This window comes from Colias philodice, chromosome 26 (genome assembly GCF_061535455.1).
Source record: "Colias philodice isolate Cphi_HAF_F1 chromosome 26, ilColPhil1 Martin Lab GWU primary, whole genome shotgun sequence".
Taxonomy (NCBI): Eukaryota; Metazoa; Arthropoda; class Insecta; order Lepidoptera; family Pieridae; genus Colias; species Colias philodice.
In genome coordinates this window covers 9,258,604-9,283,568 of record NC_143111.1, presented here as the reverse complement: position 1 = coordinate 9,283,568, position 24,965 = coordinate 9,258,604, and the positions used below count along the sequence as shown (strand labels likewise).

General features: G+C 33.2%; 2 protein-coding genes and 1 long non-coding RNA gene across 6 annotated transcripts in view; 2 read left to right on the top strand and 1 right to left on the bottom strand.

The window, feature by feature from the left end:
- crm (cramped chromatin regulator) overlaps positions 1-10,630 on the bottom strand; it is a 44,661-nt gene extending 34,031 nt beyond the window's left edge. For 3 of the 4 annotated variants that reach the window (XM_089711356.1, XM_089711357.1, XM_089711359.1), the window contains exons 1-3: positions 10,491-10,630; positions 10,267-10,343; positions 4,497-4,600 (exon numbers count right to left, since the gene is read on the bottom strand). In XM_089711356.1, the coding sequence (XP_089567482.1) occupies positions 4,497-4,600; positions 10,267-10,279 (117 nt within the window). In that variant the 5' untranslated portion in view covers positions 10,280-10,343; positions 10,491-10,630. The remainder of the gene's footprint in view (positions 1-4,496; positions 4,601-10,266; positions 10,344-10,490) is intronic. The other variant, XM_089711358.1, reaches the window with a different exon arrangement.
- Positions 10,631-13,271: 2,641 nt separating this feature from the next.
- Positions 13,272-16,874, top strand: LOC149477089 (uncharacterized). Its single transcript, XM_089711333.1, has one exon. The coding sequence runs from the start codon at positions 13,387-13,389 to the stop codon at positions 16,663-16,665; it is 3,279 nt and encodes a 1,092-aa protein (XP_089567459.1). The 5' UTR covers positions 13,272-13,386; the 3' UTR covers positions 16,666-16,874.
- Positions 16,875-17,402: 528 nt separating this feature from the next.
- LOC149477088 (uncharacterized) lies at positions 17,403-24,952 on the top strand. The gene is made up of 2 exons (XR_016317735.1): positions 17,403-18,405; positions 24,635-24,952. It is a non-coding gene; the product is annotated as an uncharacterized LOC149477088 (long non-coding RNA).
- Positions 24,953-24,965: the final 13 nt, after the last annotated feature.

Sequence of the window (24,965 nt, the reverse complement as noted above, 5' to 3'; positions counted from 1 at the left end):
TGTAATATTCGCGTCCCTACTCTAGTCATTGCTTATGCTCATGTTCATCTTCAAGAGATCGAATAATATTATGGTGCACCCTATCATTTGTCAAACGGTCTTCATATTGAGTAAAAGTTTCAGATTCTCGAGATAAAATGTGACGGCCGTGATCAGCTGTGAGACGTTATACCCTCTCAGTGAAGGTTTCGGTCTCACGGGATAGTACATGCCGTTCGCGGTCAGCTGTGAGCCGCAATTCTCGTTGTGAAGCGGTTTCAGGTTCTCGGCATAACACGTGTTGTTTTCGGCCTAGAGTATACCTCTAACGATTCTTGAGAACTCTTATTTCTCATTTTCTTAGCTTTGCTCGAATTTCGAGATAAAGATTTTTTAGGTGGCACTGATGCATGAAAATAAAAATTGAGTTAAAACGGACTGAGAGTGTTATAGACAAATATAATCAGAAAGCTTCGAACTCCTAAGCTATCGGAAGTTACACGTGTTATTGTGAGTCAACCATAAAAGATAGACATTTATGATGTCGGGAGATATTTTTTATATAATAAGGAGAACATTTCTTTCTGAATACATGATTTCTGTGTAGCTTTAACCATTAAGGTTGCACACGCGACGAAAGCTTAAAAATGGAGTTACTGCTCGGCTCAGGAATATGAAAAATAATTGTACCAAGTTTCGTTTAAATCCGTCGAGTAGTTTTTGTTTCTATACCGGTTATACGGACAAAAATTTTACTGTTTGCTTCTTTGGCATCAGTGTCGATCCCTAATCACCCCGTGATAGTTATTTAGGAAATATATTTCATGTACAGATTTAATATACCTAAGTATACATAATATATTTAGATTCCAATTTCCATGTAACGTTAAATTCGACTATACAATAACTAACAGACAACGCAGGTTACTCTCGTTTCCGTAAGTTGAGGCGGCTACATATTCGGTCCTCATAACATCACTTTTAGTGAACGAAACGACAGCGCGGTTTAATTCGATGCCAACACCATCAGAAAAAAGGAAATATTTTTAATTGTGAAAAAATATTATGATTTACACTATTTTAATATAAAATATATGGCTGTGAGTGTGTAAAAATAAATCCAGCTAGTTTCACATCACACTTATGTTTATAATTAGCTATACGACATGAAAATATACATATTAATTACCAAGCAAAAATCATACAGGTAAATACTGAACAAAAGTATTAACAGTCAAAGTTTATTTTTACTAACATTTAACAACACCCATGTAAATGATGAAGAAATGATAATTATCAACGAACTAACCTTTTCTATAATACTTAACACAGCACATTTTTTAAATTATCTTGCTCAACTCTGCTCAAAAATTTGAGGGTTTTGTTGGAACTGTAATGTGTCAAAACTATGATATATCTAAACTACGATACAACTTGCATGCGGAAATGCTCATTACAATCAGTGAATTTAAAGAATAACTAACAACAACTATTCAATTTTATTGAGCTGATGAATATCTTTTGCCTGGAAGAGATCACCGCCGCCTAATAAATATACTGTGTTTTCTTATAAAATCGTAACATAATTTCTTTTATCTACTAAATTTTAATAAATAAGTTCTTTTTGTTATTTTTATCTAAAAATGATCTTGAGCTTATATTAGGCAAAAGTATACATTAACTTTTTATAATTTCAGGACCGCACCTTAAATGGGGTGCTCGGAAAATATGCCTACGGATTATTAATAGAGAAATGATACCTACGTAACAAAGTTATGTTGGTTCCATTTTATTTATAAAATATAATGAAAATGGGCAAATATAAAACATATTATGTAAAATGATTAAAAATAAATAAATGAAGCAACTACGATTCAAAGAAAACATCTTTTTCAGTGTGAAAATGCTCTAAGCAATCCTGGATGATGAGTAGGTATAATATCATGTACTCTCATCCCAGTACGGTCGGTACCTCGATAGCCATAACGATAAATATTATAATCAGATAACAGCAAAGTCAGAATAAAAATCATAACTTGTACAGTTGTGAGTGCAAAATTTATGTTTCATTTGGCAATAACATTTTTTTCGGTACTAAAACGTAGTAGTTTGATATGTGGTTGGCTGCCCCTCCTCTCCTTCCTGAAAAATATCCTCCAAAATTACCCGAGATACTTCCAATGATTGAACCATACGTTGGACATTAACTTCAGTCAAAAATTGACGAAGCGGATGATTACTAATTTCCACTTAATCCTCGCTGCCACTATCTTCATCATCAAATCATCAATTTTCAAGTGTTGTTGTAAAATTGTCAGCAGAAATAGTCTTCCAAAGGCGATATAATTTTATGAACATTGAATCTGTAAATAAAAAATCAAACGTTAATAATTGTAAATCAATAAAAAAAAGCTACTTACATATAAAATTTTATCAACAAACTACTGTTCCCAACGCACCTCAAAATCTTGTAAAAGTCAAAAAGAATTCATCATTTTATTATTTCATTCTAAAAGTGTAATATAAAACCATTATAAAACCAATAAAAAACATGAATTGCTATCATTATAAAAATAAATACCTATAAAAGTAACAACTTACCTTTTGTGGGAACGCATGGTGAAAATTCACAAAACACGAAGATTGAATTTGATATTTTTGGTTTTATGACATTTATTTTAATTTTATTTATTTATTTATTCAAATGCTTTATAAATATAAATTTATAAATAATAAATTTATAAAGAATAGAAACATTCGATCACGAAATTATGTGGGTTCGAGTCCCGCCTCGTGATCGAATTTTTTCTATTCTTTATAAATTTATAAAACACGAAGATTAAAAATGTAACCAATGAACACAATCAATATTAGATTAATTGTAATGGTGTCTAGTTTGACTTAAAATAATAAACATCTACCCTCACTTTTAAAAATGTAGTATATTCACACGAAATATAAGCGCACCTTATAGGGAAGGGAAGATATGGGTTAAAGAGTTAAATAAATAACATGATTATATTTAAATTATTAATTTTCAACAGTTGTTCAGTAGTGATAACATGTAAATTGATTTGATTTTTACGAAATCTCATAGATGGCGCTGTTTCAAATTTGTCTTTATACTACTAAATTCATTAAACTGTTTCTCTGCCCAAATTACGTAAATGACATAGTTTTTATTTTGTAAAGCTAGATAATAGCATGGCTTACTCGAAACCAACATTTAAACATGAGTCTTTAGATTGTACGCTGTCGTAGTACACGGAATATGTAAGAAAAACAAAGGTTCACAGCTCCTCCCGCGAAGGTGATATCATGATAATATGTTTAAACTATCCTCACCCGACCTCTTAGGAATATTCATGCAAAATTTGAAGTAAATCTATGCAGTACTTTCTGAGATTAGCCCGGAAATACATACAGACAAACAGACAAACAGACAAACCGACAAACAGACAAAAATTCTAAAAACTATATTTTTGGCTTCTATATCGATTATAGATCATGGATCAAGTATTCTTTTAAAAAAATATTCAATGTACAGTTTTGACTTTCCTACGATTTTATTATATGTATAGATATGTAGATATTTGACTATCAGTACTCTTATTTAAAACTTTGACTTTGTTTGGTAGTGCCCTTGCCTTCCAAGCCAGAGGTTGTGGGTTCGATTCCCACCCAGGGCAAATATTTGTGTTCTGAACATAGATATTTGCTCTGTGTCTGGGTGTTAATCTTATAAATAAAATTCTCGTGTCACAATGTTAGTCTGCATACTCCTCCGAAACGGGTGGACCGATTCTCATGAAATTTTCTGTGCATATCAGGTAAGTCTGAGAATCAGCCAACATCTATTTTTCATATGTACCACGGAGCGGGGCGGACCGCTAGTTATCTATATAAATATCTATTTAAAATTATACATGTATGTTTATCAGCCATCTGGTTTTCATGACACAAGTGAAAGCTTAGTATGAGATCAGATTGTGCCGTGTGTGAAAATTGTCCTGAAATATTTACTGCTATTTTTACAGAAAATATATGAGAAAGTTGTGGCTAATTTATTAAATATGCTGGATCTCATAAACCTTACTTTTTTCTAATATGATATTCCTATTTCTTTCATCCTTTTTCCTTGTCGGAAAGCTATTTTCAATATAAAATAATAAGTTTCTAAAATTTTTAATAGCTCATCATAAACATTAACTATAGACATAGGGTCTGGCAATCGCTTGCACATTTATATTTCCACATGATTTGAGCTTTTTGTGAAAAATTTGCTTTATATGTACACATCTTCATCAGCCTAGTTAAAAGAAAACCACATAGTTTGCGTTCCTGGGATTCCTGGGATAAAACCTATCCTATGTCCTCTATCACATCTCAAACTATCCCTGTAAGTACGAAACTTCATCCAAATCTGTTAAGTGGTCTACAAAATTATTCAAAAATAATGTCCAAAGTCCAAGTGCCAAATATCTTATAGAAAATTGTATAATAACTATATTTCATACCTTATTCAGGCTTGGCTTCACTGTTGGCACTGTTATCTTGGAGCTGGTTTTACTCTGAGGAGTGCTAACTGTAACTTTAAGCTCTGCAGGCATGCCATGGTTTTCTGAAAACAATAATAATTGAAAATATTAATAGAAAGATAAAGCATTCTTTCTAAGGAAGTGTAGATGAGAAATTAAATTCTCATATTATATAATCTTAAGTAGATTTGATGATGTGTTTTCTAATGTCTCACTATTAATAATATGATTTCTGTCTTTAACCTTTTAACCGCCCGACTTCAGAACAGTTGGCGTGTCCCTAGCGCCCGGCACTGTGAATCGAAAATTAAATACCTAAAAGAAAGAGGGATGTGCAATACTTAACTTTGTGATGTCGATATTTCGTTTTAATAACGACATTTGCATTTGCGAGCGTGGTTAACTAACAATTACATCTCACCAAGCTAAGTTTGCACCTCGCGTCGTTTACGTCACACTGAGGCTTAGGTAGGTACGGTTTGTAAAAAAGGATTCGCTATGACTTTAAAAAAGTAAACAAATGTTTGTTAGATTTTACTTTGCATTTGTTGTTTTTAACATTATATTATACGGGTACATGCCGCATTCCAGCGAGGTGATAACTTAGCTTGGTGGAGATATAGGTACCTACCTACTTGAATACTACTTAGGTACCTTACGAAATTATTCGACATTTTTCGCAAGTCAGTAAAACAAAAAGTGTAAAAATTTGAACGATTTATTAATTATTACTATTCACAATAAAATCAGTCCAGAGAAGAGTTTGGCGAGTTATACGAACATAAATTACAGAAACAGAATATTAATGATTTTAATTAATATTCTATTAAAATGAATGATTTACCAATAACCCTGTAGATAATTCAACTCATCTGTGCGCGCGGCGCTATTGGTGGGTAAAGTGGTAAGGGGCCTTAGACAAAGTAACAATTAAAAAACGATAACGAAGTTAGAAAAGGCAAAAATGTATGGGATTGACATACGCCGCGTTAGATCACGTGGTCTATCTAATGTCAATCCCATACATTTTTGCCTTTTCTAACATCGTTTCGTTATCGTTTTTTAATTGTTACTTTGTCTAAGGCCCAAGGACACGTTTTGCTCGGAGTTCGGACGACCGACGACTGCCGCTTACGCTGCCACACAAATGAAAGCTGTATAAATAAGCGCACGCACACATGGCGCTTCGTGCACAGATGAATTGAATTATCTGTAACGATATTTATCACAATCACAATAATTTGTATCACACTAATTAACAACAAACATAAAAATAAAAATTTTACTTGATAATGTCATTATCAGTTTACCTATTGACTTAGATGTAACGATATTTATCACAATCACAATAATTTGTATCATACTAATTAACAACAAACATAAAAATAAAAATTTTACTTGACAATGTCATTATCAGTTTACCAATTGACTTAGATGTAACGATATTTATCACAATCACAATAATTTGTATCATACTAATTAACAACAAACATAAAAATAAAAATTTTACTTGACAATGTCATTATCAGTTTACCTATTGACTTAGATGTAACGATATTTATCACAATCACAATAATTTGTATCACACTAATTAACAACAAACATAAAAATAAAAATTTTACTTGACAATGTCATTATCAGTTTACCTATTGACTTAGATGTAACGATATTTATCACAATCACAATAATTTGTATCACACTAATTAACAACAAACATAAAAATAAAAATTTTACTTGACAATGTCATTATCATCAGTTTACCTATTGACTTAGATGTAACGATATTTATCACAATCACAATAATTTGTATAACACTAATTTCAATAAAATCAGTCAAATAATCACAGATATAATTTCTTATTACTAAAATCAGTCTAACAATCAGAGGTAAGATTTTTCAATAATAGTATGATCCGTCGAAAAATTATTTATGCTCGCTATCGACGAGGCGAATTATTGACGAGACCACATTTGTGTAACATTCGATAAACTTATTTTTACGAGTTTCATCGCCAACAAAATAACTGTCCGCTAAAATTTTGGCACTTTCTTTGATTGGATTATCAATTTGCTCGTATTGTGTACTTGCATTTGTTGTTTTGACTAAAGTTTGTGTCGTCGTAGATCTATATAAATCTGGCGTACTATCAGAACTTCTTAAATGCGACTGACCCTCATTTAAATAAACAAAATACTCGTCGTTGGTCAGCGTTGATGGAAGGTTAACATCTTGGCTACAGTCTATGTCCACTTCATCTTGGCTATAGTCAAAGGGAGCCAAAATTGACTGGCTCTCTTCAAACTTCCCTATAAAACAAATCAAACATGAGTTTTTGTAATGATATCACCATTTACATGCAATACGTTTCGAAGACCACTTACTTTTGGACCCCATCTTGATATTAAAAAATTGTAAAATGTTCACTTGATTTTACAAACGTCGTGCCACTAGCAGTAGTCACTGTCGAATACGGAATAATGGATATTGTCGAGTATCGACAACGTCTAGCTGACCATAGACATAATAGACTAAACGCAAAAATAGTTATGTGGGATTACGATACCGATTGTTTTGTAGAATTGTGGTACTCAACAGCACATGGATCTATGCACAGATAAACTTTGCATTTTTGGCACATAAAACGAGTCTCAGACCGTTTTCTTTTTGCTGCGCACATTTTGCATCGCTGACTTTTGCCGGTTAGTATTCTAACAGGAAAATGCTCTAAGGCACTATTATGTAAAAAACGGTTAGGGTCAAGGACGCCGCGCGAAGTTGACTGTTGAGTTAAAGAACATTGTTTGTATTTTTCTATTATTTGTCTGATAACGTTTAATTGGAAATCAGCTAAACTATAATTTTGTTTATTTTTAATCACTTTAATCAAATAGAATGCATTAAGTAAAAACATGTCAAATATGTGAAACCCAAGCTTTTTATGCCATTTTTTTGATTTTCTTATACAGCCCAATGTGCTAGTCATCATATCAGAAGTGTCAACCGACCCCATATTTTTTGTGTAGTCTACCACACACTGTGGTTTCATTTTGGGTAGCCCAGTTGAGTAGTCTACATTTTCTGATAGTATCATTTTGTCATCGTGCATTGTAGACAACATTAAGACCGGTTTCTTATCTTGCCATTTTAGGGCTAAGAGGGGAGGAGACGAGTAAGCGGCTCTTTGTCCACGTTTCAGTTTTTGGAATTTCGGCATCCCTTTCCTATTTGATCTTACGGTACCACATGCATAAGTCGCCCTTTCTTTTAAATATATAAAAAGCTGAGGACTGGAATACCAGTTATCTACATACAACTCTCGGTTGCAAAAATAGTAGTCTTTCAAAAGTTCAGTCACAACTGATCCAGATAAGCCTAAATTTGGTACGGTCTCTATTTCTGTTTCCGATCCACAGTACACTATAAAATCCACGATATAACCGGTTTCGACATCACATAAAACAAATAACTTAATGCCAAATCTATTACGTTTTTTAGGTAAATATTGTTTTATAATTAGACGACCTTTAAAAGGCACAATACTTTCATCAATGCACATTTTTTTACCCGGGATAAATGTTGTTTTGAAAGTTTCACGAGCGTGGTCAATCATCATCTTTATTTTGTGCAATCTCGGTACACTACTTGTCCCTGCAGGTGCTTCACAAAAAGATAACATTGCAAGAATTGAGCAATATCTATTTCGAAACATAGTATTACTGAACACCGTACTATGTAATAACGGGTCTGTAGACCAGTGTTCTTCAATTGTTATTCTTTTGTTTCTAGTGAAAAGCATTGTTACTGCTAGGAAAATGTACAGGTCGTCAATAGTCACGTCGCGCCATTGTTGCAGTCTTGAATATGTTCTGAGATCAGTATGTCTTACGAAGTTTTGATGATATTTATTCGTACAATTGGCTATTTTCTGTAACAAGTCTTTGCTACAAAAATGTTCGAAAAATTCGAATTCAGTGGAGGTATCATCTAATTTGACAGCAGGCGACAGTCCACAAACAAAGTCGTCGAATTCTTCTAATATTGGGGTAGCAATTTGCGTTGTCCAATAATTAGTGGTTGTGACATTGTTTCCTTGAATCTGAAATAATACAAAAAAATAATTGTAGAGTAATAAAAATACATCGGTCTCCAAGGTAGGAAATTTGAATAGCCTACAAAAGCAAAATTAGCAGTGCGATTCAGTGCGGTGTGTGGCAGCGCGGCGGCACGCACAAAATAAACTCTACCTATGTATCTACGAGCGAGTCAGTGCGCCCACACGTGACTCGCGCTCCAACCAATCAGAATCACCGTTCCAGAGTGGCCGCGCGCGCATTCTCATCGCACGGCGCGCTCTCGCCATCTCACTCACTCTAAGTTTAAAATTTCCATTTAGACATCACCACCATACTACACAATAAATTAAAATACATTTATCTAGATCTAAAATCTAAAATATATTATAAAGGCGAAAGTTTGTATGGATGTATGGATGTTTGTTACTCTTTCACGTAAAAACTACTGAACCGATTACAATGAAATTTAGCACACATATAGAGGGTAACTTGGATTAACACATGGGATAGTTTTTATCCCGGAAATCCCACGGGAACGGGAACTATGCGGGTTTTCCTTTGCAAACGTGGGCGAAGCCGCGGGCGGAAATCTAGTATGTAATAAAAAAATAATTACCTCTACATCAATGTCAAACTCTTCGTCTGATAAAAATTCTTCATTTTCATCGCCTTCTAGAATTCGTATTAACTCTTCAGTAGTCGTCATGATACATTTCTATCATGTACATTTATCGACATACGAACGTAAAACTTCATGTACAAGCACAACACTGATGGAAAATTCCAGAAGTCGGCACTCGTTTATGACGTAAGAAGCGGTCGTCTTTATCCGACCGTAGCGCAGGGCGTACTAACAAAGTAAGTTTCGGAACATGTAGGCTAGGGATGGGAACCATCAATTGAATCGCTGACATTTCATATGTAAATTTACTTAATTTTAAAGGAATTAAATGAAATACTCACAAATATTTGTAAACAAATGTTTTATTAACAATTGCTGTATTTGTTTTAAAGTTAATTAGTCAGTATAACGAGAAATATTTTGATTTATGTTTATTTTTGTATCGCATATGTCCCGTCCCTCATGTCGGATTTTGTCGTCATCGGCGTTGTACATCAATACAATTTTCTAAAAATAATGTTAGTAATTCATCTAACTTTGGACATTATTTTTGGGACTTCTAATTAAGAGACTAAAGTGTATTAAACTGTAAATGATTACTTAGTTAACTATTTGCCTAATATAAACATATTTTTGATAGAATACAGCGTAATTAAATAAAAAAGCTGATTAAACGAGCAGTGATATTTTGGTCGTAAATATACGACTCTGGCGAAATGGGCCCGAAAATATTTGTCGGATTAATCCGACGTAGGCGGTTAAAAGGTTAATGAATAAGATGCTTTCTAATTTTTGATATTGTTTTGAAAAGGGATTATAAAGAAAAATGGAGGCTTTGTGTGTTTTTTTTTTACAATTTGAAAATAGACAACAAACAATGTTGGAATTGCCTTGACCATGTTAAACTTCAAATAATATTTTAATAATTTCCCATTAGTGATATATAAAATTGCATTGAATAATATAGCAAAAAAGTGAAAAAAAAAACTGTAATTCGTTTAATGCTAATTGCTAAGTTAAAAAATCATTCAGAATAATTATAAAGAAGCTGACCTTTATTTGGCATAGGTATAGCAACTCGTGAACGTCTTGTCCCCCTTAGCTTGACTATATGTCTATTGGACGAAAATCTGTAATAAGAAAGGTTGTAATTAAAGTGTTTTTTTATGTTTTATTCGTGTAAACTTTATTTTTGAAATTAAAAACCTGAAAGAAAATCCATTAGTAACGACATAGGTATGTAGATATTTTAGGCATATTATAAGTAAAGAAAAAACCTTGTGATAGTAGTTTTCTCCTCACATACGTATCTAAATCTTAAGGTTAAGTCTGAAGTACATAATTCAAAACTTTTTATTTATATTTTTGTAAACACAACTTTAACTTGGCACTTGGCAGCAAGATATAAGTGTCATTTGTCATCTCGATTGTCATGTTGCGATAAAAGTCTATTTGACTCGTGACTATACTCTGTCCCTGTTAAACAAACGGACTACAAGTATATTTGATATTACCTATGGTTTGAATCATGATTTGTGTTTTATATGGTTAAAGACACCTTGTAACCTAATATGGTTAATACGATACCTGTAATAATATACTACTTTTTGGTTAATATAGCATATCTGTTGGTCATAACTTATTTATACCACAAGACACATAATTTTAGTAATATACAGTTTACACTTTATAATATTATAACTCTTGAAATGATTGTATAGTAACGGCCGAACCCATCATATTATCCCCGTTTTCCAATTACAAAGCATAATGCGACTCAGTGCCGCACAATGCCGAATTATGCTGATGCTTAATTGGAACATGAAACGCACCAGCAGGTTGCGCTAAGTTCAGTGTTGAAAAAAAAATATTCATAGAGTTAGCAATAACCTCATTAATGTGTAAATAAAGTGGTATACATAATAATTGGTTGAAAAATATTTACGGTTATTTTAAGTAATTTGGATTTTGATTATTTCATTAACATTATTTTCAATGTTTGTACCTTCATCCATACTTATATTTATTTTTTTAACACAATTTGAATTAACTTTGATTATTTCAAAAAAACTACAATGAAACGAAAGCTTTAAAATTTTTTCCAACAATTAATAATTACTAACGATAAATCGATTGCACGCATCAATTCAAGCGCATTACTTTTTCTAGTGCTCGATTGTGCGAAGCGTTGCTGTAGTTGGAACATTCAACGTTAAGCATTATGCCGCATAATGCGCTCTAGTGCTGTAATTGGAAAACGGGGTATGTGTACTCAGTAATCTGCCCGTTCATACAAACTATATAATATAAAGATGTACAATAATTAGTGTAGGACTTGTAGGAGGTTGAGCTAATAAAATCGAATTCAAATCAGAGAAGTGTTATGGTTTATTAAGATTTTAACATATTAAATTATATTGTGATATACTATATCATATATGTCACCGGAAGATAACAAGATCCGCAAGTTATAAATACAATATAATAACACCTCTCCGATTCCGAGTACAATATAATAACGCGTTCAGGGTGCTGGTGGGGCTCCCTCGCTACTGTGCATCTGCGATGTTTGCGCATGCGCACACAGACAGCTTTCACACTGTTTCACACAGCGATACGGCGCCGCATCGCTTCGCTGATGTTCCGTACTCGTGGGAGTCCTAACACCATCCTGAACGTGCTCAGTCACAAGTTGGACAGTCCCCTTCTGGGGCACTGGGTTCAAGCACAAGTGCGTGTGCCTGGGGCCCCAGAAGGTGGTAAATACCTAAATTAGTAAAATTATTTTTGATTGAAGTAGCTAATTACAATTATTTATTTTAAAATTTCAATCTCAAATTATATCAGATTTTATTATTGGTCCAATTAATTTAATTTATTTTATTTTATCGATTTTAATGTTTTGTATGTAGAAATTTTGAAGTTGTGTTCTTGTATGGGAAATACTCCTGAAATAAATCAATTTTATTTTTTATTTATCTTATATATAAAATTCTCGTGTCACAATGTTAGTCTGCATACTCCTCCGAAATGGGTGGACCGATTCTCATGAAATTTTCTGTGCATATCGGGTAAGTCTGAGAATCGGCCAACATCTATTTTTCATATGTACCACGGGCGAAGCCGGGGCGGACCGCTAGTTTTTTTATAAATTTCCTAGGAAATAAACTTTCGTAGGATTTTAAACGAGAGTTTCTAACTAATCATTTAATCCATCCAATCCACAGATCCAATCCATCCATTCCTTAACTTATGTTTCTAAATGGTTGACCAATCACAGAAGAGCTTTTAATTTTGCTCTGAAGTTTAAAACGCGAATCGCGAATAAAATAACATACTGCGGACTGCCTGCAGTGCCTCCGAGGCCTGTGCATACTGATCTCTAATTTTACGCCTGAGTGAATTTTTTACATGCGAGTTCGGTAAGCTTATCAATCTTCAAAAATATGGGCATAAAATAATACAATTTGTTTCTTATTTATAATCCTATGAAAGTTTATAAATATCCTGAATCCTGGGAAATTTATAAACATGCGTCTTGCGGATCGTTATCTGCCGGTGACATAATATAGATGTCATTTATGATTTGTCAATTGTGTATTGACTATTGACACAAAAATAAAATAATAGACACGGACATGAAGAAAATTTTTGTAAATATTTACAAATTTTATTATAATAAAATAGTACAGCTATAAGTTTGAACATGAATTATAATTTTAATATAAATTTTTGTGATAAACATTTTTATCAGTTTCATATTATTTCACAACAAATGTCAATTGTAATTAAACAGGCTGCGGCTGAAATTATTAACGTCTTTATCACTGATAGTGATTAATTTCATAGTGACTATTACGTGCTATTACATAAAATCAACAATCATCTGAAAGCATTACCTATTTGCGCTTGACTTTAATTTCAGCTTATTGGTGATATAGGTAGTACCTAATAAAAAATATTGTGCAATAATTTTTCACTAAACATCATATCACAGAGTACATTATTTTATGACTGTATCTACTCAGTATAGTGCACTGTGCAGTGATAGTCAGTGATAGTATTATACGGTACTTAGTATAGAGCGTGATATATACATGAGTAAAAAACATTTAAAAAAATACATAAGGAATAGGTCTATACCTAATACAACACCAGATTTTACTTAGAAAAATGGAAGTTATCAAATTAGAAATGAAAGAAACACTTGGACAAAAACACAGGCAATTTAACAAAGCAGTTCAAAATGCTATAGAAAACAATCCTAACCAGGAAATAGAAGACATAAATTACAACCATCCTGATATAGACAATCTCTTCAAAATAGATTTTGCATGTCGCACAAAAAATGTTGAATACTTGCTTAAAGTGTTGAAATGTGAAGATATGTTATATGTTTCTAGAGCAATCAGACATTCAGTATGGTTAATAACTGATCCAAAATATGCACATATAGTTAATCCTGAATATCTTCACATAGAGCTCTTTCCTTATATGTTGTGCGCAGCCAGAAATAAACTTTTGTATTCCATTCGTGTTAACTTGAAGGATCCAGTACGCAATGAAGCATTCCTCAACTATTTGAAAGATGTGGATTTGAACTTGGCAATGAAATGGCTTCCAAATTGCTCATTGAAATTTATCCTAGCAAAATTGGAAGAAGATATTTATAGAATACCTGACGACATATTTTTAAGAATTTTCTGCGTTAGTGCTGAAACATTGAATTTATATATCAAGAATTATTACTGGAAAAAGCCAATGCTTCAGAAAGCTATGATAGTGATAAGCAAGCAAGGTGAGAAATATTTTGAAGTTTTAGACAAAGTTGATAAAAAAGAAATACCAAAGTTTAATTCAAAACACACAAAAGCTGCTATGAAGCACTGCCCGAGAAGGCTTATGTGTAAATTCAATCGTTATATAAATTACATTGATGAATTAGTTTTTGTCAAGTATATTGATGTAAATTGTTTCCAAAGGTTTTGGAACCATTACAAATCAAATAAGAAATTCAAAGCTCTTTTCCCTGAAGAGAAGTGTCAACAGATTTTTAAAAGAATTGACCAAAATGTCTTAATTTCACGTTTATTGGAATGTAGTACTGAGAAACAGCAGGAAATTAAGGTTGTACTGTACATTCTTCGGAATAAACATCTAGGTGATTTAAAATTCAGACTTAAAGTCATAAACATTATCTTAAAGAAGTTTCACTCACATAGATTTGATAATAAAACATGGAATGTTTTAAATGATATTTACAATAAAATGGGAGTATACTCACAATATAAGAAACATTATCGACCATGCATTAAGTCTGCCATTACATATTTTGTTATTAACAATCTACCTGTGCCTGATGAAATTGTCGCTATTTTCGATTTTGATACATTTATACGTGAACAAAATAAATTTAATGATGAAGAGAAATGTAAAATGTTCGACTTTCTGTATCACTTTGTTATTAACAAAATTGAAACATCTGAAGATGAAACTATGCTTTCCTGGCTGGAAAATATTTTAATTTTGTTCAAAGATTGGAATAAGCAGATGGTAGATTATCCAGAAATTACTAGCAAACTTGAGAGTTTAATCAAATCAATGAAAGATCCATATGACATGGAAGGGATTAAACAACTATATAATAGAAAGAGAGTCTGGAGAATAGTTTTATTTCAGGAATCATTGGTAATAAATCCCAGAGAAAGTGCATGGTTAAATGCATTGAAACATGATCCAAGAGTATTGTATAATCATGAGAAGGAATTTTATGGCATATGTTCGCAGAAAGACACTCAAATTTCGAAATTTCTTGAAAAAGTCCGAATTTATTGGCCACAATCATTGGCTAATGATCTTAAAACAATATATAAAAATCAACTACATATGGTGCCTGATAAGAGATTTTATAAACTTTTATCTAAGAAGGAATCATTGGAGTTCTTAGATGCATATGTTCCGCAAGATGATGTTATTCATTGGAACAAATTGCATGAATTAGAGCTGCGTAAACACATTGTAAAAAATATACATGTGGCACGACCAAAACCTTCATTAGATGTAGTATTGAAATATGCTAAGGGTATTTATTTACAGGACTCATTTTCATCAATTAAGGCTTTATTGCATAATATGACACCTTTTCAGTGTAAGGAATGTGTCAAAAAATTGCAAAACTGGCCAGAATTTGTACAAAAGCTTTGCGTCTTTCAAGCATTTACAAAGTTAACTAAAGAAGAACATAATGAAATTATAAGTAGTATTTGGAATAATACACAATTTTGTTCTGTACGTGCTGATATTTTTAAGCTACATTACAAAGCTTTACGAAATTATACTAAAAATGACATGAATAAAAATGATGCATATCACACGACCGTTCAAGAAAGATGGAGCACTTTGAAGAAATTGATTTCAACCCTTACTGAAAATGAAAGCATTATTGTTTATAATTTGTTAAATAAGTTTGAAAAGGTTCCCCAAATAGTACGAACGGACTATTGCATAATTTCGTACAAGTTTTTGAAGACTTTACCCAGAAGTCTTAATTGTTATCGCTTTATGAATAATATTGTATCAAAAATTGAATACAACAAAGTATTACTGGAACTTGAAGTGGATTTTGTTGCGGAAATTGTTAACGATACTATAACGAATAGGATATGGACTGAAAAATTGGATTGGAAGTTCAAAACTCTCCTTATTACTTACATAACAAGCCAGAATGGTAACGAAAAGAAACTTATTGCCTTTGAAAAAGTTATGAACCCCGTATTTAAAAAGGCTTATGAAATGTGGCATGTCAAACACCAGGGCTTATACATGGCGAGATTTAATATCTATAGTTTTGTTTCTTTACTTTCTTATAAAGAATTTCTGGAGGGAACGAACGATCCCATCCTACTCATTCTTATAAACAATAGTTTTCAGGAAAATTTGGTTGTCAATGAGAACTATGTGATAATGACTAGTCTTAAATTGGCAATAGAGTATTTAAAAATTGCAGCCAAGTATAAAAGCCGATTGCCTAACATTCATGAGGAAACCTTTCAAGAATTTAGTAAGATATGTTTTAAATTATTATGCGACGATGTTGCATCGAAGGGAATCGGGATTTTGTTTCTGTATCATCATGCTCTGCAATGCATTCTTAACGGTTTTCGTATACTTAGAAAGACACAATATAAATTCTTTAACCACATGCTAGACTTGTCTAAAGATTTATCATCTGATTTCGAAATTTTAGTCCATAAGTTAGTTGTGGAACATACGTTCTATATCGATTATTGTAAGGAAGATAAGAAGGGAAGAAAAATGTTACACGAAAGCATAAAAACGCATCCCACTGCTGCAGTGCGAGCGGGAGCCTCCAGACTGTACATTACGGAATTATTATGCGTTATTCCTTACTACCCGTTGATGTATTATTTATTAAAAGGACTTAGAATATAATTATTATGTAGTGTGACTGTGATCAACTCTGTGAATTTAATTGTTTTTGATAATATTTATTATAACTTGTTTTTTAAAAGAGTATATAAGTAAGTAATATTTAGAAATAAAAGACTTTTTAACGGATTTTAAACGCGATTTATTCATTATATTATTTTCCCGACGTATGGAACAATTTACAGCGAGCGTGGTCACGGGGAGACTGAGATGTTATTCGTCTTGTTTTCCTTAGTTATTCCCGCGTAAACCAAGCCCGACATATGGGCTGTTTTCCAATTACAGAGCATAATGCGACTCAGTGCCGCACAATGCCGAATTATGCTGATGCTTAATTGGAACGTGAAACGCACCAGCAGGTTGCGCTAAGTTCAGTGTTGAAAAAAAAAATATTCATAGAGTTAGCAATAACCTCATTAATGTGTAAATAAAGTGGGGTTGAAAAATATTTACCGTTATTTTAAGTAATTTGGATTTTGATTACTTATTTCATTAATATTTTTTTCAATGTTTGTACCTTCATCCATACTTATATTTATTTTTTTAACACAATTTGAATTAACTTTGATTATTTCGAAAAAACTGCAATGAAACGAAAGCTTTAAAATTTTTTCCAACAATTAATAATTTTACTTACGATAAATCGATTGCACGCATCAATTCACGCGCATTACTTTTTCTAGTGCTCGATTGTGCGAAGCGTTGCTGTAGTTGGAACATTCAACGTACCCCTCGTATGTTGAACCACCGGCTCCCGGTATGTCACATTTTTGCCGTGTCTGTTGAACAACCGGGGGCCGGTGAGGGTTCAAGTGTTTTGTTTTTACTATAAACAACGTCATTGTATATCAACCTATCCTTTCTAACACATTACAAATGCTTAAAGAAGAAACAGGCCGGCTAGTGACGCCAAAACTTGCGCAGCGCTAGTGAAAAAAATTTAAACTAGCGTCATTCAAAACTCCGTCATCGCACGTGGTGACTACGTATTTTTGTTTTGGTGAAAACTTGTACTAATCTTAAAGTGATTCGCTGAATATTAAAAGCAACGATGGATGGGTTATTAAATATTGATTATTTATACTAATTATATAATAGTTCTGTTAGTTTTCACTAAAAATCGGTCTGTAACTATCAGCATGTGCAAGGTCGAACGCGTGATAGCGATTTTATTATCGTTATATTTCAGCCAGAAATGGATAAAAAGGCAAGTTGATGTTAGATCTAAAACGTAAAACTACTTAGTTTTGATATATTTCATAGGGTAGCATTATATTTGTTTCAAAAACATGAAAATATGTAGTGAAATACGATACTACGTTGTATCCACCGGGAGCCGGTGCGTCAACAGCATACGTATTTTTGGGATGCTACCTAAGAATGGATATGCCACAGGAATATTTTTGTATGCATTAAAATTTTAATTGATTGCTGACTGCTACATTACCGAAATATGACTAGAATAGATGTTTTAAATGTACGATAGTAAAAAACAAACACATCTCATAAGAGCCATACCTTGAAAATATTATGTTTTACGAAAAGCCGTATCCATTTTTTTATAGCATCCAGGTACCAAAATGAAAAATTTTTTGCTACTTTTAACAACTTATATCTTGAAATATTTCCTAGTACTGTACTGTTTTGTTGATTTGTTTTGATGCTTGAATCTATCTAAATCTTAGAAAATGTCTTAAAGTTCCGTTAGTTGCAATATTTTTTCCAAAAACTATGTTTTTAAATGTACGTAATTTTTGACCCAAATTTTTGGTGTCCCTTCGTCCAGCATACTCACCATGGAATCCTGATATTTCATGAATGTCAAAAAACTGTTCTGAAATAGTGCTAAATAGTGCCCAAAGGAAAAAAATAGTGCTCTTGTACTTGCGAAGTTATAGCCATAGTTCGATGAGTATGCTGGACGAAGGTTTCGCCCAGCATACTCACCTCCGTCCGGAGAATCTGTATACGCTTCAAACATAATTCATACTTCAAAAAATAGTTCCCAAATAGTGCCAAACGGTGCCCAAAAAGAAAAAACAGTGCTCGAATAACTTCGGAGTTACAGGCTTCGTTCAGTGAGTATGCTGGGCGTAGGTTCTACGCCCAGCATACTCACCTCAGTGCGCGAATATCGAACGAGCTATAGGTACAATTTACGTCTCAAAAAATTGTGCTTGAAATAGTGCCCAATATCAGTCCAATTTTTGCTTGACTTTTGACCTAGAAAACCATTAAATTTGATTGTAAACTTCTACATACATTACATTGAGTACAGTCGAATACAATATTATTAACTTTCTTTCTAACAATTTTTGTCTTGTGTAAATTATTAATTGTCTATGTAAGGGAGTATTTACTTTAGAATCGCAATATTAAATTACACATGATTTTATATATTTTGTCTAGATCACGGCGCTTGAAGGATTAAGATATCAAATGAAGTAAATCATGCATGAAAAATAAAGTTGCTGTTATTTATGCTTACATTACAACTGACAAAATTATTCAAAATAATCATTTTCCGGCATCGAGATAGTATGTACTACGTACTAGAGAGGCGATCGCTACTACACTCTCTTCAACACGAGCTAGAGGTAAGAATCACAAGTCTCTTTAGTCTGTGTCGGACTGTGCCCCCCGCTTGCCGCGTCAACACGTGTTATTGCTCTGTTCAAAATGCCTTCGTGTTTGCTTAGATATTGTTTTAACAGTTCCCATAATACAAACAAAGCCCGAGGAGTGACTTTTCACCAGTAAGTTTCCTTATTATGAGTAAGTCATGCATTTTACTAATATTGTTATCATTTTGCGAAAAATCACCACGCGTTCTGCGTTTCGCGCCATTTTTCATAGACTAACAGCACAGACGTGACACTATCGATGAGTCTGTTAAAAAAATGTAACTGGATTTTTTTAACTATGTATATACAATATCTACTAGGAAAGATTACCGTGGTGTAGTACCTAAATATTTATACTTTTACCCGACTACGCAAAGTAAAACGGTAGGTTATATTAAGTAATATTTATTTATTTACCTATTTTTATTTATTAAAAAAGGTTAATCAACAGTTGTTCCAATAGGATTTATAAATTATTATGCACAACAATTACAAATAAACACAACATTCACAGAAACTAATACAGTAAAAGTTCCTTAATCGCGCTTCCTTTATTCGTGTTTTCACTATTCGCGGATTAAAAAAATGCGACCCAATTTCTATATTCACGACAAAAAATTTTTTTTATTCGCGGATTTAATAAGTACATACATAATAATAAAATTATTCCAATAGGTATCTTACCCAATATCCTTGTCAAATGGACTAATAAGAAAGTAAAATAGATCTTATTACAAGTTTGCCTAAAGTACATAATATTATGTTCTTAAATGATATCGCCGAGGCCTTTGACACAAGCCGCCTTTGTCGCAAGCCACCTCTGCGGCGATTGATGTTTTTGAGAATGTAAATAAACAGAATGGAAGCAACCTTATAACTCAATAAATAAAGTATATTTTTAAATGTAGTTCCGTTTATAGTAAAAGCCGCTTTGCGTATTTATTGTTTCGTCTTTCACATTCGTTACAAAAATTGTGATCGAGTAAGGGGGCGTCCATAAATTACGTGAGGTGTTTTTTTAAATTTTCTGCACCTCCCTCCCCCCCTGGTGAGATGTCGTGAGAATTTATTCAACCCCTCCCCCATCCTCGAATCTCACGTGAGATTTTTCAAAATGTGAGTTTCTTATACGTAAACGCCATCAACATTGAATCATCGTATCCATTTAATTAGGGCTATTATAAACCAATACTCCAAAATTCGATTACATCATGAAGCAAAAACTGATAAAACTATTGATTACTACACAAAACGACAAAAGCTTACTAAATTGATATTATTTAAAGGAAATTAAAATACATAGTTTAATATAAAATCCTCGTTTTATTAATTCCCTAGTATCAGTACCACCAGATAGTACCGAGTAAACAGATTGCACAATGTGTCGCATCTGCACGCATTGCTTAATCTTTGAACTTGAAGCCACGCCTCGCTCGTTCCACACGTACCCCACCACATCGGCCGCGCGCAATGTTTTTGTTTGGAATAGCCCCTCTAGTAGTACATATATCTCGATGTTTTCCGGATCAAGGACGGTACCACAACGTTTACGGAATTGACCTGTATTCCTCATGTGATAAAGTTCAATATAGTGTGGCAGTAATGGATGCACGTACGGTCAATAGGTATGGGGCTTACGACGCGCGGCGCCCGCGACGCAAATGAATATGTTTATGTTGAAGGTGATAAGGGTCCATTTTGTGTCACAAAGCAATCGAAACGAACAAGCGCTTCTCAGTTTCTTTGTTTGTTTACTTCGTCGCACAATTTTTCAAGATATTAATTTTATTGGCTGCAAATGACTGTTTTTATTCAGACAAACACACAATGCAATGAAGTAATAGACTTCATTTACGCTTAAAGTTTCATTCATTTATTATTATTTATAAAATATATAATAATGCATTTAATCGAAAGTTTTTGACATGTGAGAAAATACCATAATTATTTCCAATAACATGAAGTCTACAATAGGCATGACGACAAAAAAAAAAAAAAAAAAATAAAATAAAATTTATTAGCAACTTCAAATATAACATTACAATATTGCTCTGCCTTCTGAACTAGGTAAATACCTGTATCTCAGAAGGCAGTGCCTTCCCTTACAAATTCCATATTACATTATATTTGGCAAGTTAACAAAATAAATTTTAGTGACTAATGATGAAAGAATACAAAGTAAATGATTAAGAAAATAAAAGAATATGATTTGGGCCGATGGACATTGTGTGTGTGTGTGTGTGTGTGTGTGTGTGTGAGTGTGAGTGTGTGTGTGTGCTTGTGTGTACCTATGTTTGCGTGAGTGTGCATGAGTGATTGATTTTGTTGCAAGCATTTATTTAATAGTAATGAAAAGATTTTCAGTCTGTATATAATCAAGATTTTGGAGCCAATTGACAATGTATTTTTTAAAACGATTGGTAGGTAAATTTATAATTTTGTTGATGTCATTAGTCGGGATACTGTTATATAACCGTGGAGCAATGCAATTTAGTTGCCGTTTTGCAAAATGAGTCTTGGTGGTGGGTATAGGGCACCTTAATTTTCTCTTCCATGTTCGAGGCAGCATGTGGGCTGTAAAACGGTGGTATCTCAACAGAGCTTTTAATATGTATATCTTGCGAACTGAAAGAACTCCTGATTTCGCGTAAACATCTGCCGTGGAGTGCCTGTATGGTAGGTGCATGAGTACTTTTAACACTGCCCGCTGGGCACGCTCAAGTTCGGACATTATAGTTTTAGGAGCCCCACCCCATGACGTCACACAATAATTTATAATGCTCTCACACAGTGCTTTGTACACTTGGATAAGCAGTTTTTTGTTAGCAACTGATCTTAGATGCTTAAATATATAAACTAGCTTTCTAACACGATTACAAACATGAGTGATATGGTCTTTCCAACTCAATTTGTCATCTACTAGTATACCCAAGTATCTTATAGATGTAGCCCTAGTTAGTGTCGCACAATTACATTGACTTAGTTGCCCTCTATTACATGGAAAAGAGTGTAGCCTGATGGTTAAACTTGTGGATGGACCGTAGGTGGCTGTCTTTGAAAAACAAAGATATTTCGTTTTAGAAATATTTAATGTGAGTAAATTATCCTCAAGCCAGCTTGTGACATTTTTCAATCCTCTCTCTGCTTTACTGTGAGCTTGTTCCCAACTGTGACCGTGAAATAACAAGACCGTGTCGTCAGCAAACATTTGGATATCAGTGTCAGTAGCAATTTGGTCAGGGAGGCTATTAATATAGGTTAAGAACAGAGTAGGTCCTAACGTACTGCCTTGAGGAATACCAAAACTACACGACGAGGCATCACTCATATCATGTTTTACTCTCACATACTGCTCTCTACAAGACAGATAACTTCTGAACCAATTTTGCACATGACCACGAATTCCTAAGCTTTCCAACTTCGATAATAGAATCGGAATCGAAACTGTATCAAAAGCTTTTTTTATATCAAGAAACACGCCAACAACCTTGTCCCCTCTATCGAGATATTGATAAATTAACGTTGTTAATCTCTGTATGGCTTCTTCTGTTGATTTTCCTTTCCGGAATCCATATTGAGAAGCAGTAATTAAATTGTTTTTTTCTAGGTAATTGATTAGTCGGCTATTGATAATTTTTTCAAGAATCTTTGACAGTGTTGAAAGTAAAGATATTGGTCTGTAGTTGGAGACATCTTGTTTATCATCTGTTTTATAAATTGGAGACACGATAGCTTTTTTAAAGATGTCTGGAAAGATACCTTGTTCTAAACTTAAGTTACATACATATTCAATTGGACTAATAAGATATTCTTTTGCTAGCTTTATAAATCTACAAGATATACCATCGAGGCCAGGTGCGCTAGAAGTCTTCAAATCATTTATTATTTTGTTAATTTCATATACATCAGTTGGTATGAAGGACATAGAATGGTTATTTGGGTTTGAATGTTTTATTTGATTGGCGAGTTCATCTTCCGTCTTGTGTAATTTATCTAATATCTCCCTAGCCAAGTTCCCACCTATGGTTGTGAAAAATTTATTAATCTTGTTTAAGGACTCCTTTGTGTTACTACCAATCGTGAGCAGCTCCGTGGGTAAATCATTGGACAGTATCCATAAATGTTCGAATTAGTGTTTTTAAGGGAAAATGTATAATATATACATTAAAAATAGTGACTTAGAAATATTAAAAACATTAAGATTAATGAGATTATCAATAAAATAAACCATTGAAATTCTGCAGTCGGCCATCTTGACTGAAACACGCGTGACGTCACGTCTACGTAAACAACTCACAACAACTTCGCGGCAGGTGTATTTTGTTGTTATGAATATGCTGAGAATACGCATTTTTATTTATATTCTATTTTTTCACGTATGCTTTATCGACTCAGAACAGAAATATAATTGCGAATTCACGAATATGTGGTTCGGGTTTCTCTGCGTCAAATTTATACAATCATTTCATATTATTTTCTCACTTTGTATTATTTTTATGTAGATTCACATTGCAATACTGCACACCACTTATAAACTTTGAAATTAGATTCTATAACACTTTATAATTAAATATTTGTTTAATTTTACTTCGCTATGCATACAGATAATTACGTATTTACGTAAGAGTGACGTCACGCCTACGCCATGACACCTGTGAGCTGTTTTAGCACAGTTAATAAATATTTTTTGAAAAATGGCTTTTATCTTCGTTAAATTTAAGTATATTAGCGAAATATAGGGTTTTTCTTGTTTAATAAACGTATACACACATTATGGAAGAGGTTTTGAAAATCTTTCGTCATGCCTAATTAATATTTTTGTCCAAAAACATGTGTCGACGACTGTACCCCATTTTACGTTAGTATGTAGAAGTTTACATTAAAATTTAATGGTTTTCTAAGTCAAAAGTCAAGCAAAAATTGGACTGATATTGGGCACTATTTCAAGCACAATTTTTTGAGACGTAAATTATACCTATAGCTCGTTCGATATTCGCGCACTGAGGTGAGTATGCTGGGCGTAGAACCTACGCCCAGCATACTCACTGAACGAAGCCTATAACTCCGAAGTTATTCGAGCACTGTTTTTTCTTTTTGGGCACCGTTTGGCACTAATTGGGAACTATTTTTTGAAGTATGAATTATGTTTGAAGCGTATACAGATTCTCCGGACGGAGGTGAGTATGCTGGGCGAAACCTTCGTCCAGCATACTCATCGAACTATGGCTATAACTTCGCAAGTACAAGAGCACTATTTTTTTCCTTTGGGCACTATTTAGCACTATTTCAGAACAGTTTTTTGACATTCATGAAATATCAGGATTCCATGGTGAGTATGCTGGACGAAGGGACACAATTTCTGACCCATTTTTGTTTAACTCCTACTCAAGATATATATAATACAGTGCTGCGATACTTTCGTAATACATAGTTTATAAGCTTAAGTTTCTAATAAACAAAACATCGTGTCCAAATCGGCATGCGTCATTTAAAATTAGGTTGAAATACGATACCCACTTTTGATGACTCGTTCAAGTGGCGGTTTTTTGTGACGATATTAAGATCGTGTGTTGTGTAAAAAATTTGTATGGTGGCACTTGAATTTTGTGTTTTATTTTAAACCTAATGTGATAAGTTGTAAATAAAATGTCTTAATTACTTCCAAATGTTGTTTTAATT

Bases quoted from the DNA above. Each gene is read 5' to 3' on its own strand.
- LOC149477089 (XM_089711333.1), top strand. From the start codon at position 13,387: ATGGAAGTTATCAAATTAGAAATGAAAGAAACACTTGGACAAAAACAC.